The sequence below is a fragment of the Pongo pygmaeus genome, chromosome 1 (genome assembly GCF_028885625.2).
Source record: "Pongo pygmaeus isolate AG05252 chromosome 1, NHGRI_mPonPyg2-v2.0_pri, whole genome shotgun sequence".
NCBI classification, from domain to species: Eukaryota; Metazoa; Chordata; class Mammalia; order Primates; family Hominidae; genus Pongo; species Pongo pygmaeus.
Genome location: NC_072373.2, coordinates 32642682 through 32659394, shown reverse-complemented (window position 1 = coordinate 32659394; position 16713 = coordinate 32642682). Strand labels below are relative to the sequence as shown.

General features: G+C 39.1%; 1 protein-coding gene across 10 annotated transcripts in view; it reads right to left on the bottom strand.

Moving 5' to 3' along the window:
* The window catches only part of ESRRG (estrogen related receptor gamma), a 592692-nt gene that overhangs the window by 236383 nt on the left and 339596 nt on the right, over positions 1-16713 (bottom strand). Inside the window, exon 1 of one of the 10 annotated variants that reach the window (XM_063672137.1) lies at positions 7507-7724. The exons of the other annotated variants lie outside the window; for them this stretch is intronic. Within the exon in view, the coding sequence (XP_063528207.1) occupies positions 7507-7652 (146 nt within the window). The 5' untranslated portion in view covers positions 7653-7724. Of the gene's footprint in view, positions 1-7506; positions 7725-16713 lie in introns of those variants that run through there. 10 annotated transcript variants of the gene reach the window in all.

Sequence of the window (16713 nt, the reverse complement as noted above, 5' to 3'; positions counted from 1 at the left end):
CCTGGGCAACAGAGCAACAGAGCAACAGAGCGAGACTCTGTCAAAAAAAAAGAAAAAAACCCACTCTCAAGTGTTCCCTTTAGGAAGCCTTCCTGAAGGGGCACCAGGCGGGAATCAATGGCTCTCTCCTCTGTGTCCTATCATGCTTTGCTCTTACTGGTCTAACTGGTTTGTGTCAAGGTAGATTGTCAAGGTAGATTGTCCTTATGTGTCTCTGCCTTCCATTGAGTAAACTTCTTGACAGCCTTTAATCCTCTGCACTGTGCCTAGCACTGATATCTAGACATTTTAGACTCTCAACAAATATCTGCCAAATAAATTCCTGATTTTGGCAAAAATGTTCACACTCATTGATATGGTTTGGCTATTTTGTCTCCTCCATATCTCATATTGAAATGTGACCTTCAGTGTTGGAGGTGGGCTAGTGGGAGGTGTTTGGGTCATGAGGGCAGATCTGTCAGGAATGGCTTGGTGCTGTCCTGGCAGTGGTGAGTGAGTTCTCATTCTGGTAGTTCACTAGAAAGCTGGGTGTTTAAAATTTAAAAATGTGTGGCACCTCTCCCCTCTCTCTTGCTCCCTCTCCCACCATGTGATATGCCGCTGCCCCTTCACCTTCCGCCATGATTGTAAGCTTCCTGGAGCTTCACCAGAAGCAGATGTTGGCACTTACGCTTCTTGTACAGTCTACAGAACCATGAGCCAAAATAAACTGTGTTTCTTTATAAATTACCCAGTCTCAAGTCTTTCTTTATAGCAATGCAGCAACAGACTAACGCACTCATACAACTTGATTTTTTTTAAAATGAGTTTCAATGTTTCTCTGAAGAAATTTTGTCAGTATTTTAATGGGGCTAATATATTTACCCTTTCAAAATTAGCTACTCATTAAATGAAACATTTTGACTTATGAATTTCCCCCCTCTATCCTGTAAATAAATTTTTAAAAAAGTTGGCTACTACATATTTCCATATTCTTTTTTTTTTTTTTTTTGAGACGGAGTCTTCCTCTGTTGCCCAGGCTGGAGTGCAGTGGCGTGATCTCAGCTTACTACAACCTCCGCCTCCTGGGTTCAAGTGATTCTCCCGCCTCAGCCTCCCAAGTAGCTGGGATTACAGGTGCCTGCCACCACACCCAGCTAATTTTGGTATTTTTAGCAGAGATGGGTTTTCACCATGTTGGCCAGGCTGGTCTCGAACTCCTCACCTCAGGTGATCTGCCTGCCTCGCCTCCCAAAGTGCTGGGATTACAGGCATGAGCCAACATGCCCAGCCTCATCGTTTTCTGTTTTTGAGACAGGGTCTGGCTCTGTCACCCCGGCTGGAGTGCAGTGATGAGATCATAGCTCACTGCACCCTCAAACTCCTGTGCTCAAGTGATCCTTCTCCCTCAGCCTCCTGAGTAACCGGGTGTGTGCCACCATACACAGCTAATTACAAAAAAAAACAAATTGTTTGTAGAGACAGGGTCTTGTTTTGTTGCCCAGGCTGGTTTCAAGCTTCTGGCCTCAAGGGATCCTCCAGCCTTAGCCTCCCAAATTGCTGGGATTACAGGCGTGAGCCACATCACCTGGTCCATCTTTTTCTTAAGACAGGGTTGTGCAGCAATGGCAAATCCTGGCCCTGCCTCCACCTCTGTCACCCATGAGAGAACCTCTAGAACAATTATTCACTAGTTTTCAATCTTTAACATTACATTTATAAATAAATCTACATACTTACGTGACCCTGACTGGTCTCAATTAATTAATTTACTTAAAAATTTCAGGCTGGGAGTGGTGGCTCATGCCTATAATCCCAGCACTTTGGGAGACCAAGGTGGGTGGATCATGAGGTCAGGAGTTCAAGATCAGCCTGGCCAAGATGGTGAAACCCCGTCTCTACTAAAAATACAAAAATTAGCCAGGCATGGTGGTGCGCCCCTGTAATCCCAACTACTCGGGAGGTTGAGGGAGAGAATTGCTTGAACCTAGGAAGCAGAGGTTGCAGGGAGCTGAGATCACACCACTGCACTCCAGCCTGGGCGACAGAGCAATACTCCCCATCTCAAAATATATATATATATGTGTGTATGTATATATATATATACACACACACACACATATATTTTGTTTCCTGGGTCACTATACTCACCTTCACTTGAGAAAGATGAGAACAGGAGGGGAGTTTCCCAAGTGCCCATTCCTAGAGTATTAATGAGTAACCTTTCTAGACCCTATGATCCACCCAAAATATGGTGCTTCTAAGGAGTTAAGGACTTTTTTTTTTTTTTTTTTTTTTTTTGAGACAGAGTCTCTATCGCCCAGGCTGCAGTGCAGTGGCGCTGTCTCTACTCACTGCAAGCTCCGCCTCCCGGGTTCACGCCATTCTCCTGCCTCAGCCTCCCGAGTAGCTGGGGCTACAGCCGCCTGCCGACCACGCCCGGCTAATTTTTTGTATTTTTAGTAGATACGGGGTTTCACCGTGTTAGCCAGGATGGTCTCGATCTCCGGACCTCGTGATCCACCCGCCTCGGCCTCCCAAAGTGCTGGGATTACAGGCGTGAGCCAACATGCCCGGCTGTTAAGGACTATTTTAACTGTGATATTTATCCCCTCAAGTTGACGTCACGCTGAATTTTAGGGTCAGTGTAAAAATACCATCTCTGAAGCTCCCCTCTCTTTCTCAGAGAAGCAAGATGTGGTAGAAAGAACAGTTGAGGAAGAATGGTTTTTGGTCATCTGTACCCTTGTGTTAGCTGCTGCATTTGCTGGGCTTCAGCGAACAAGAGGGAACCGGTGCAGTAGTTTTCAAAGTGTGGATTCCAGACCAGCAGAATCTCCATCAAGTAGAAGCTGGTTGAAAACACAAATGATTAGGCTCCACCCCTGACCTACTGGGTCAGAAACTCCGGGGGTAGATCCCAGCAGTCTGTGTTTTAACAAGCTCTCCAGGTCATTCTGGGACATGCCAAGATGTGAGAATAGGATCTCTATAGACCTGTTTCGCTCTAAAAGTCTACAGTTTCATCCTCAGGAACACAGCTTTTATTAAAAATAAATGGCTCAGAATTCGCTTTGTTATTCATATATTCTCCACCCCCAGCCCCTACGTTTTTTAAACTTCATGTTTCAACATATTGAGTCTTAAAAATCAAATCCTGCAACAAGAAATACCAAATAAATCAATAAATAAAGTGATGCTGGCTGCTACGGCTCAGTTTACAGACAGGAATGTGGTCCTTGAACTTTTAAAAACTCTCAATTCAGTTCTTTCTCTGGCTACTATATGTCTCATGGTTCACTCAGCTGCATCTGCTTCAAAGTTTGAAGCAAAAGCCTTAAAATTGGTGGAGACAGATATGGTGACCAGAAGAGCTGCAGACAGTGGTTCACCCTTGTTTTGAGCTTGGCTTCTGCTATTCTTTAGCTGGTAGACAGGTGGGCTGGTGGGTTAAAGTCTTGTATGTCTCAGTTTCCTCACTGTTAACATGGTAATGACTCCAATCTCATATTGTTGCTAAGGGGATTAAATGAAATGGTCTGTATATAGCATTGGTTTCAACCTTTGAAAAATTCCAATCCTCAAGCCTCACCCCAGCCAATTAATTTAAAATATTTGGCATCAAGAGTTTTGAAGGCTCCCAGGTGAATTCAATACGCTGCCAAAGTATAGACTAAGACCCACTGCTAAATTACTTAGCCCAGGTCCTGGAATCATTATTTTACCATTATTGAACCGTGTAAAGGAAGTGTGTGTAAAGGAAGTGTATATAAAAGCATAAACTTTGATATCAGATGGCCTTGTCTTAATCCTGGCTGTACAGACTGTTGGCTGTGTGACCTTGGGCAAGTACCTGAATTATTGGTTTTATCATCTGTTAAGAACAACAACTAGCAAGAAGGGATTAAAAAAAAAAAAAACAATAAACTTATCTGCTTACTCCCTAAGATTGTTGTGAAAACAAACAAGATAACATAAATCCAAGCTCACTGTGAATGATGCAAGTATAAGAAAATATTCGTCCTTACATACAGCCCACAAAAACTATCAGTGGCTTGTGTTAGATGCCAATCACTAAATGCAAGTGACTTCCAGACCTTCACTAGTTCTGCAGAGGAGACATCACTTTTTTTTTTTTTTTTTTTTTTTTTGGCCATGCTAATACCCCAAAGCCCAGCAGTGATCATAGGATGAGATAATTTGGCTCCACATTGGAATCACCTGGAGACTTTTTAAAAATACAGCTGCCTGGGTCTCACCCAGTGAAAATCTCTGAGGGTGGGGTCCATACAGTGGTATTTTTGGGATAAGATCTACTGGGGTTTCAAACTGCAGCCAACATTAAAAAGAAGGAAAAAGGTGAAGTTAACTGCTGAGGAAGGGGCTTAGGGTAAAGTGAAGACCATCGGTGGACTCCAGCTTTTGTAGTGACACAGTGCTGAGAAACCAAATTTCCAGGGATCCATCAGTTTATGAAACTTTACTAAAATAAGTCCTATACTGCCAAGCATCTAAGGAGAAAAAAGTGAACCATAAAATGCTTATCAATGAAGAGCTGAGTATAATATAAAAATCTATGCTAAATACTATGCTTCAGAGTAAAAACAGATGTGAAATGGTTAAACAAAATCTGTGGTATCATAAGGCAATAAAATTTAGTTGCTTTTCATTTTCTTCCTTATATTCTTATGTATTGTTTAGATAATTTACAATGAATGTAGATTATTTATTTAACAGAAAATAATAGTCAAACCGAATGTAGTAAGGGGAAAAAGTAGATTAAGTAGGGGAAAAGTATGAAATGGTGAGACAGTAAAATAAATGCCAGAGCTGAGAAAGATGAAGCAGCCTGCACTTATAAACAAAAAAAATTCTAGGACTCTCAAAGTACTGGCAGATTCCTGAATACACGCCAATGTTTCACTTCTCTCTGCCTAGCAAAATCTTACTTATCCTTTTTAAAAATTTTATTTGTTATTTATTTACTTATGAGACAGGGTCTCACTCTGTCACCCAGGCCTGTCACCCAAACTGGAGGGCCGTGGTGCAATCATAGCTTTCTGCAGCTTCAAACTTCTGGACTGAAGTGATCTACCACCTTAGCCTCTCAAAGCACTGGGATTACAGGTATGTCCCACTGCAACCAGCCCCTACTTATCCTTAATACTTAGTTTACCTTGGAGCGGAGGTCAGGGGAGGCTCCCAGTAGGATAGAGACCTCAGCATCCCTCTATCATCTCAACTAACAAAATGCTATTAATGTTTTCTTCGTATTTATCTGATTATCCCACGACTGTAAGCCTCTTGAGAGTAAAACTGCATCCTGTTTATCTTTATAAATAATCCCGACACTGAGAGACAAGTGCATAAAAGGTATCTCCAAAGATTCATTAAAGTGAAAAAAAAAAAGGTTTGCTGGCTGTAGGAAACAGGCAGAATAAGATGTGATATAAACATAGCTCTACATAAGCTATTTTTTTAAATAAAAACAAAACAAAGACAAGTCCTACACATAAACTATCGGCTGTGGTCTTTTGGACTTTCTATTTGAGGTTAATGGTGAAGAGCTGCCAATGCTCATTGCTCAGTGGGTTTAACTGATAGGTGCTCTAAAAATGCAAATCATTTGATCCTCTGATGACTGGTATGTAGAGTTTATACCAGTAGTTCTCAAAGGAAAACATCAGTATTGTCCAGGAACTGTTAGTGTAAATTCTCGCCCCTGCCACCCCAGAGAAACCCTGAGGATGGGATTCAGCAATCTGTACTTTATCAACTCCTCCAGGTGATTCTGATGCATGTTCAAGTTTGAGACCCACTGGTCCAAGCTAAAAGATTTAGAAGAAATGAAAACCCAGCTCACTGCTAACTCCTTCTCAAAATCTATTTTGCTAATATGGCTCTCCTATATGTGCCATGGAACCCCAAACTCTGATGAGCAAATGTTTCAAAACAGACCAAGACACATCTCAACTGTTAAAATTCCCACCTCCGATCCCTCAGGAGAATGAAGTTTGAGATGCAAAGATGTCTCTTGCCTACAGTTTATCCTGCCAAACTCCTTCATTCCTCACTCTGTTCCCTGCAGATTGTCTTGTAAATGTGGCCAGAGACACATCTTCAGTCCTGAGTCTGACTCCTGACCTCGGCTATGTTAGCCCCTTTGCTGCTGAAGAACAGCCCCTTGGATCACTGACTTGCTATTATTCTATGCTTAATAGCCCCGACCTGTGCAATATTTTTTATCTGGCTACTGTCCTATCTCTAAATTCTCTATTTTGAATGAATACCGATTTTGTGACATGAAGTCTGCTATATAATGAAATGCAAACAATGAAAAGGCTAAATCAGTTTACAAAAAATCTATTTGTCAAACAGTGTGGAGATGTTCCCAATTTAGTCTGGGCAGTTCATGCAGCTCTTGATAAGGGAGTTAAAAACCTAGCTGTTCACAGAATGAAAACAAAGGCATCTGCACCACAGATATATTTTCCTTTCAAAAGTCTTTGTTGTAACTTGTAGCTAATTAAATGCCCTTACACAAGAGGTGCACACACACACACAGCAAAATCAGAGAATAATTTTACAAGGGAGCCCCAGAGAAGAGAAGAGCAAAACACAAGCTTCCCACTACCATCTCTTATATTGCATTTACATTTCTATACAGCTTCATCAGCCTGACAAAAAAAGCACAAGGGGAGGCCTTTTTTGTTCAATTTTGGACGAGAGAGATTTCTAAGCCCTGCAAAGGAACGTGCTTAACATTAAAAAAAAGAAGAAAGAAAGAAAAAAAGAAAGAAATTGTAACCCTGCCTTAGATGCTTGTGGAGAAATAATGCTTTCTACACACCTTTCTATATCACCGACAGAGGAACTAAAAAATTATAAAGAACTTAAAGTGTTCCATTTTTTTATTTGTAGTGTTTACCTCACTTCTAGAGATTATTTGCAGGCAGAGGTGCCCCTGTATTAAGCTTGACATTTATTGGAGTGGCTTTGAATTTACCATGTCACATTTATCAAAATGGGATTATATATATATATTGACATTCTTTCACTTTTCACCTTCTGAATTTAACTATTTCATTGGGAAGAATTTAAAGTGTTAATTCTCAGATAAATTTTTTTAAGTCATATACGAAATTGGTTCTCAAATATAATTGGCATTGAGTTATCACAGTCCCCCTTCTCTCTTCTTTCACGCCCCCGTCCCCATATGGGAAGACTGTCCAACATAATGGGATAGCATTGGATATAAAAACAGAACATTGTCTAAACAGAGGATTGAAAGCTCTTTGGGGTCAGGGTAATTTATATTATATTTATATTTATTATTTATATTATATAATTTATATTTAGAATTTATATTATAATTATTTCTTTATACCTGTTCACAATCCTGTGTCACTACATGTGTGGACCCCTCAGGCTAAAACACCAACCCCACAACCCCTTTCTAACACTCCCCCGTGCCCCTACACATACCCCAAAATACCCCCCTACACATACACACACACACACACATACCTCTTTTCCAGATGGAAACTCATAAAGATCACCTCCTCTCTGGAGGCATCTCTTATCCTGCCATCCTTTAGCATTTTCATATCTGTACGTGATTTTACTTCTCTTATTAAACTGCAAGCTCCTTGAAGGCAGAGACCCTGTCTCATCTTGAATGCTTAGAACACAGCTTAGGGCCTGATAGACTGGATGTTATTGAACAGGCTGTTTAATGAATAAATGAATGAATGCAAGCCTAGCTGGGCAATTGCTTTCTGAGCTTTGAATTCTTACTATTATGAAACAGATGAATTCCTGCAACCCTCTTGATGTCAAAAAATACCACACTTTTGTACATGGATGCTTGGAATACACTTGTCAACTTTTAAGTCCTGTTGGTTCTGACTCTAAATCATCTCTACATTCTCAAAGTTAAATTCCATCTGCCTGAATTTCCTCACTGGTGGTTTCATTGGTCTCCCTCCCTCTGTTTTTCTGCTTCTTTCTAATTCATTCTATATGCCATTTTCAAGTACTTTTACCCCACATTTTCCACTGTTACAGAACAAAGTCAAGATTCTTTTAACCTGAAAATTCAAGTCTATTCATAAAGTGACCCAAACCCTCTTTCCTGGCAAGTTTCCCACAGGTCTGCTTCAAAGAGCCTGGGTATCACAGCCTTCACTTAACCTGAACATACCGAATGCATTCCTATTTCCAGGATTTTTGCCTCAGCTATTCCCACCATCTTATATTTAAAGGACACCCATTTGTAATGCTCTGTATACATGTGATATGTCTTTATAAAGTAGGTTAGAGCCTTAAAAAAGGGCATGGCCAATTTGACTTGAGAAAGGAGCAAAAGAGGCAGATTTTCTGAGCTATGTCTCTAAAAGACTGTTGGGGGAAGAAAAAATTGGGGTAAGTGAGCAATCTTTAAGATAAAAGAGAATAAGGGAATCATATTTCTCCAATAGAATGTAAGTTCCTTGAAGACAAGAACTACCTGGTTCATTTTTATATTCCCAGTAGTACCTAGTAGAGTGCTTTGTATGCAACAGGTGACTAGTAAATATTTCTTTAATGAGTCTTTATCCATTTCTGTCCTAACTCTATCCAACCCTTTCATATAGTACCTTGCATATACTAGATACTCAATAAATGACAGCTAAATGAATGAATGATTTCTTAATCCTTCCATTCCTTGTTAAAATGCAAAAGTGGGGAGAGGAACAGGGTAAGTAAAATTGCAGTTACTGAAGAAAAAATCTTAAGAAAACGAATCATTATGAACACAAAATATGCTTATTTTGTTTACACACCAAAAGTAAACTGTACAAGAAAACAAGTAAAAATGTTGAATTCACATCGCCCTCTGGTGTTGGACTCTCCCAGACAATTTAAAAAAACCCTCAAACTTAACAGTTTAGGGAGATTTTACATCAAAATAGGAGCATTCAACCTTCCCTGATCAAGGCAAAATGAGTACAGCATTGAATGAGAGGTGCAGCATCTTTCAAATTTGCTTCAGTTGTTAAAGATGAAATTATTAACTCCAACAAAGTATGGAGCCTCCAGTATATTTGCTTAATGGAGTGAATTCCTCCTTCTGTCAAAGTCACTGTGTCTCACCATGATAGTCATTAGAAACCAATGGAATGAGGCTGCTAGCTGTACTACAGGTCCTCTGTATAAAACGTGTGCTTTAAAATCTAAGACAATATGACTTTTCAACAATAGCATACAATGGAAGTTTATTTATTTGCTAAGCATGAGAAAAGCCATTGGGTAGAGAATGAAAGTTACAAAACAGGCACAGTCTATTCATTTGCTATTAATGGTGGGACACTGTGCCAATGCAGCTGAAATAAAACAATACACCCTCCTTAAAGTGACTCTTAGGATCATGGAGGGAACCCTGGAATAAATATCTCAGTGTGAAATCATTGTTCTGGCTATGGCATAGAATTCAGAAAGTCCCTTATATTAAAAAATATAAAAGTGTTCCTCTTCAGAGTAATTTAACTTAGAGATCTGGTTTAAATTTTCCAAAAACTAATAGCATGTTTTGAAGGCAGTCTTAGACCCAGAAACATAAATTAGAAAACAGATTGCGCCACGATTCCTTTAGAGAGTTTTTCTAGCAAGCTGTTAGCCACTAAGTGCTCTCACCATTGCCATCATCTTCACTGTTGTCATCATCATCATCATCACCATTCATGGGTAACACTCATCATCATCACTGTCACTGTCGTTGTGATCACAGTCATTGACATGATGGTCAGTGTTGCTAAGTATCACAGGTTTATGATGTGCTAGGACTGTGCTCAAAATTTTACATCATTTAGTTCATCTGAACCTCACAATCATCTCAATAACATTCTAATTTTACTGATTAGGAAGCTAAGACTTAGTAACTTACTATAACTTCCATAGTAGGTAACTTGCAGAAACAATTCGAATCCTGCTCATGGAAACTTTTGGTCTTAATCACTATATTGACTGCCATTAAGTACCAGATTTTACTTGTGATTCCTCTGGACATGGTGCCACATGGAGTGTGATTCTGTTCATTTATCTGCTGTATTCCTCCTTTTATCTAAGTGATGAGCAGAAAGTTTTGCTAGGAGGGTTTTAAAGGGTTAAGTGCTTTAAGAGAACAAATCCATAGAGATCAATCTTGGGTGGATAAGGAACCATGAGAGTAAGAAATGCATTGTCCGTTAGAGTCTCTTCCTCTGTGCCTCTGAACAAATGGCAATAAAATAAAGAGCATGAAACTTCTGGGTGTTAAATCAATTTATTTATTTATACTATATTTGGCAAGCATTTATTACATTGTTGTTAGCACTGCACTAGGCGCTAAATAAAATACTTACACACAGGAGAAATCCAAGCCCATATTCTTGCCTTGGGAAGTAAACATCAACTGTACAACATTCATAGGGTAACTCATTTGATGTTTTAATCAACTCCATCTCATCTGAGTCTAGTACCACACACTTGAATATGTGCACACAGACATGCACGTACACACACCTCTGCACACACTCCTAAAAGCAAAGGTCCAACAATGCCAAAAACACACAGATTTCAGGCAAAAACTTTCAAAATTTGTCCAACAATTAAAAATAATCTGATTTTAAGAAATGCACACACATAGGACTTATAGAGGTTATTTCTACATCTCATCATCTTTATTCCTGGCAATACATGCTGTGTTACCTATGAGTAGTCTCTTTTTGGCTACAAATGTGTCCCATCTTCCATCTGTTCTTCTAGCAATATTGCTGGCCTACTGCCATCGAAGCTACATCAGCCTTCATGATGTCGTTTGACTAGGTTTTCTCAAGTACCCGTTCATTTAGCTCTCCAGGTGAGGGTAGGCATATACATTTTTCTGTAGTTCTCCGATCAAGGTTTAACTTTGGTTCCATATTAGCAAATGTGTATGTTTCTCCTCTATTTACCAAAGTTTGCAAACTATTTTGCTAGAGTAGAAAACAGAGTCTAAAGTTCCTCAAGAAATTGCTGGCTGAGCCATGAGAGAACTCAGCCCAGGGTCTCAATTTTTCTTTTATAATGGGATGTCAGTTAGAGGTGTGCCTATTGAAGACAATACTCCCTGGATTTTGCTATATTCTTTCACATTTTGCTTTTCTTTCCTCCTTTTTTTTTTTTTTTAAGTCGAGTCTCACTCTGTCACCCAGGCTGGAGTACAGTGGCACAATCATGACACACTGCAGCCTCAAACTCCTGGGCTCCAGCGATCCTCTCACCTCCAGCCTCCTAAGTAGTTGGGACAACAGGCACACACCATCATGCACGCCTGTGTGGTTTGTTTGTTTGTTTGTTCGTTTGTTTCCCATCATTTTTTCCCAAAGACAGGGTCTTGCTATGTTGCCCAGGCTGATCTCCAACTCCCGGCCTCAAGCGATCTTCCTGCCTTGGTCACCCAAGTTGCTGGGATTACAGGCATGAACCACCATGCCCATTATGTTTTTGCTTCTTTCATTCACTTAAGTAATATTTTTCTCTATTGCAGACACTGTGCTATGCATAGGAGTTTTTGCCCTCTTGAGTTGAAGGCTGAGGTTCCCCCTGCCCTCTCCTTTCCCTTTGTCCGGTCTCTCAATGCATGTATTCAGTGCAGGCTGGTTAGCCAATTGGTTAGGAGGTTGGGTAAGTTTCCATGTCAGCTCTGTGTATTACTAGGAGTTTGTCCTTGAGAAAGTTACTTAACCTCTCTGCATTTAGTTTAGTCATCTGTAAAAGACACACTCAATAAAGAATGGCTATTATCCTTAAATTGTATTATGGTGATGTATATTTATATTTCAGTCTTCAAGTAGAAGGCAATTATCTATGTATCAAACTCACTCTGTAAATTGTAAAAAAGTATACAAATGTAATATGGTGTTATTATTTAATACAGCGTTTCATATAGGCTTTAATATAGAGTTTGTGTCAAAGAGAAATGAAAAATATTTGTTGAACACCTACTATGTCTTAAGCATTGTTCTGAGAGCTTTACTGTAGTATTTTGCTCAACCTCAAAAAAGTTCAATGATGTAAAAATAGTAACAGCCTTCTTTTATTGTGCAATTATCTAACAATCTTAATAATGTAAAAAGTAGATATTATGGTGATAATGATTCTGATTTTATGAAGAAATAAAAAGAAGGAAATGAAGCTCAAACATTAACTTATCCAAGAAAACCTGGCTAGTAATTGACAGGACCAGGATATGACCCCAGGACTATCGGCTGCCAGGGTCTGAGCTCTTTCTGCTGCAACACATGCTTTTCCTAGATGGAAGCAATGTATAATAGAGGAGGCCCAAGCTAGGCTGATGAAAAGAAAAATGATACCAAACTAATAAAATATTCATATTTACAGGCAAAATGCCCTCATTGGCAAAATATTAATTTAATATATACAGTGTTTTATATCCCAAATAGTATGGCATCCACATAACTGTAAATAACAGAAGTTACCAAAGCTAACTTTTAAAAGAATTCTTTGCTTAAAGTTCTTAATGTTCATAGTATTTTTGCTTGCCTAATGATAGAATGATGGTGTCAAATTTGAAAACGTAGGCAGATGTATTCATCTTTAAAGGTATCACTTGGAACGTCATACCATTTATTTAGATCCTATAGCTGATTAGTGACCTGTTTAAATAGATATAACTGGTAAATGTTTGATGAAATAATAAACATATGCACTGAATCTTCATCTCCTAACTTAAAGATCTTACAGAGCTGTCAAATGCTAAATAAACAAAGACTGGTCCCTTTTTCCAAAAACTGTCTGCTCATCAAATAAATGAAGCATGTAAACCCATGCACACACACTACTTTGCTTTGTTTTATGCTATACCTGTCTGCAAGAAATTGTAACTATTTTCCTTAAAATGGCCTTATTTAACTTAATTTTTTTCCTTCAACATATTCAAAAGACCTTAGATTATTATCAGTAATTATCAGTATGACTTAGCAAAGGAAACCTCATCAAAGAACTCATAAAACAGGCTTCATAGAATTTGTATTTTGTAGACTTGTTTATTTTATTAATTTCTAGCACAAACAACTCACTTTAAAGCTTCCAAAAATGCTTGCACACCCCTAATCTGATTTTACCTATTTGTGAGATAAACGATGTTAGTTTTCCAGTTTTATTGATTATGAAACAAGCATTCTGAGATGTCATTTAAATTGCCTGGGATTATATCAACCCATAAGTGGCAGAGACAAACTTAAGAGTAATTACCCCCATCCCACCAGGCTTCTTTCTGTCCTAGCCCTGTGTTTATTCTTCTGCCTCACTCTGTGGCAATACCATGTGATGGGAATAATGTCGGTGTTCATATACCTCTTTGTCTCACGTGCTGGGTCCTTGCAATATCATTCATACGGCTCTGTTCCTTTGCACAGGTCCTTTATAGCATCACAAGGATATAATGATAGATAGGGTGAAAGCCCTCTCCCCTACCCCTACGCCCAGCAACACAGCTTCTCTCTGATTTCTCTGGATATCCCAGACACAGGAAGGTAGGGCAACTGGGTACACGGCTCACAATGATTGCATTTCCTTCCAAAATAGTTATGATGATTTTTGTCAAATAATCCATAAACACTTAATACCAAAATACTTACTGGTATAATTCTGGTTCTGCTGTGAGCAATTTGTGGGCTTTGAGCGAATCATTCAATCATTTTAGGCCTCAGCCTACCGACTTTACTGTGAGAAAAAAGGACTAATTTCTATTCAAACCTTAAAATATTATTAATCTATGAAAACGGTATGTGGCACAATTCAAAAAACAACAGTGCTCAGGAGGCTAAGATATAATTAATAAAATCCAGTAGGTTTCCTCCCTCATTTTGCATATAATGTTGCTTATTCTATCAACTCCATTTTGCTTTAGTTTCTTGCAAATGAACTAGAAAGGTGACTGTATAAAGATTAATTCTATGATGTCGGTAACATGAACTTTAATAAAAGATACTATTGAAATAGTTATTACTCTTAAAATGTAGGGCGTTCAGATAGGACTATGTTGGGATGTAATTATTGATTTACAAATAAAGTTTAGAAAATAAGAGTCTTTGGAAGCAGAGGGTAAAGCTGGAATCCCTCATAAGCAGTGGACTCTCAATTCACTTGTCAATGTACATCCTAGATCAACGCTTGCTCAGAACAGGTTACAAGTATCACACTAGTTAATCATGCTACCCAGACAGGACAGAAATGGACATTTTGTGGCACCAGAATGCCTAGCTACTCTACTCTGTCTGGGACCCCATTTTTTTAATGCAGTAGTAGCAGAAAAAGAAAAACATACCAGAAAGTCAAATGTTTTCCCAACTGCAGAAGCGAACACTTTGCCAGTAATTCCAAATAATTTAAAATGTGGCCATGCTTTCTCTCTCTCTCTCTTTTACTATCAGTACCAAGCCAAGAGTCTAAATATTAATAGAACTATTTATACAGGCTGTTGTCCACCTTAATGCAGATTTTTCAAATTTCTTCTGCAACTTGCTGTATCTGAACACACAGAAACCTCTTTTTTCTCTTGTGCTTGCTCAAGTTACACAAGTAAGTTCATGAACATTTTGCCAATACACAAATTCTGATTTTTTTGTGGGGAATATAAGTCATCCCTGTGTTTATAAAGTGACAGAATCTGGAAGGATGTTGTCAGGCCAGCCAACTTTTTCAAACTCACTTACATCAAGTGCTGTTATTGAGGCAGACGACACACAGAAAGCAAGTCTACATCTGAGTGCAGTGGTCCTCTCAAACTAGAAATAATCTCAAAACATGGTATGTGAGTGTAGTCTCCTGGGGGGCACCACATACCCTTATAGACAGGGACAGAGCCGGGGAGGGGCCCAGCCATCTGTGTCTATGCTTATGGGGTGGCAATCTTCAGTTGCCTACAGTCGACGTAGAAAGACAATACCTGCTTAAATCAAATCTCTCATCCATCCCTTTTAATTTGTCATGGCTACATGCTCTTTATTCCAGTCCATTCTCTTTCTAGCACTATAAGGAGCAGGGAGAGCAGGCAAGGGATCCAGCAGCAGCCTGTTTGCCGGGAACTTGCACAGCTAAGGTGTCTAAATATGTTTTTGTTTTTTTTTTTGCACTGTTATGCCATCACTTAAGGATCAATTAACTGGTCTCTGTGGCAAATTGCTGTTCAGTGACTGGTGCCATCCAGTGTGCTGGGCAAACTGACACCGATGACCAATGCTCCCCATGGTTTGTCTTGTCTCTCAGGTTCCCTAAGACCATACCGACGGCACCTGTTAAAGCTGCTTCTGCTAAGCTGTTCTGCATTTGTCTGGCTGGATTTGGACTTCCTGGATCTCTGACTGAATACAAAGTGATTAGAGATCCCAGTGTTTGGCAACAAGCGCGATGGGGAGTACGCTGTGTGTGGGTCCACAGGAGCACAATGTTCTTCATAACCCCATGCAGGCAGCGCCCTGCTAGATTCCCTTTGCTGTGGAGATCAAAATGGTCTCCTTTGTCGTCAGCTGTTTAACAGCAGCTGTTTAATGTAATTCCAAATGATTTGCTTGAATGAAGTTGTCATTCCTGCAGTAATCTTTAATTTGGTAAAACACATAGCTGAGCAATGCTATTTTTAATATTATTTTAGCTTTAAAAAAGTTTCCAGTCCCCATATTTTCCATGACGATGACAGATCGAAATCATTACTGGGAAATATAATTACACAAAGGAGAAAACTAGATATTAATATCAGCATTTTTCTACCTAAGTTAGTCAAATGCTAATTGGCAAATAGAGGTTTATCAAAACAAACAAAAAAGAAGTATAATGAAGTTAACAGAAGAATTTTTGCATCATAAACTTTGTCCCCATCTATCACTAAATGTAAATTGCACTTTTTTTCTGACGAATATGTCTTATGTTAATAAACTCAAACAGCTAGTCTAGGAAAAACATTTTAAAGATTTCATGTTTTAAACATTTGGACAATAGTGCTCAAACAATACAAAGAGGACCACAAATGAATCAACCAACCATCCTTCCTTCCTTCCTTCCTTCCTTCCTTCCTCCCTCCCTCCTTCCCTTCCTTCAGCTTTATTGATTATCATCCATTGCAGTTTGTAGAGAAGTCTGTTTACAAGGCAAAAAATGTCTGGCCTGTGTTCTCAGGCAATTCTGCAGTTCTCCTGTGAACAATAGAGGGCACTGATGCTTCTAATCTGGCAGACATCGCCTCGGAGAGAACAAAATCGCTCTTCTACTTGTGGCTTGCCTTCCAGCTAGCCAACCTCTCAGTACCACATTCCATTTGTGATAGACTTTCTCTCTCCTAAGAAAGCTACCTCTGTTCTTTCTATATTAGTTGATATTCTATGTCCAGTTTTCAAAGCTCTGCATTAAAAAGCTGTTCTTCAGTTAATAGTTTGTGGTCTTTTAAAAAAATATCTCCTGGCTTTTCTGATTATGAACGGCTATTCTTAAAGCATTTCTTCATACCTTACTGCTCTTCTTCCTAACCCTATTGAAATACAATTCATTCAGAGATGATGCTACTTGCTAGCATCTTGGCTTAAAAATGAAAACTCTATAGGCTAGGACCCTTTATAAATATATATCCTGACAACCTACTGTCCAGTGGCATGTATTTATCAAATGTCACAAATTAATACATTGATAGGCACCAGGCCACCACCTGAAGAAGAACAT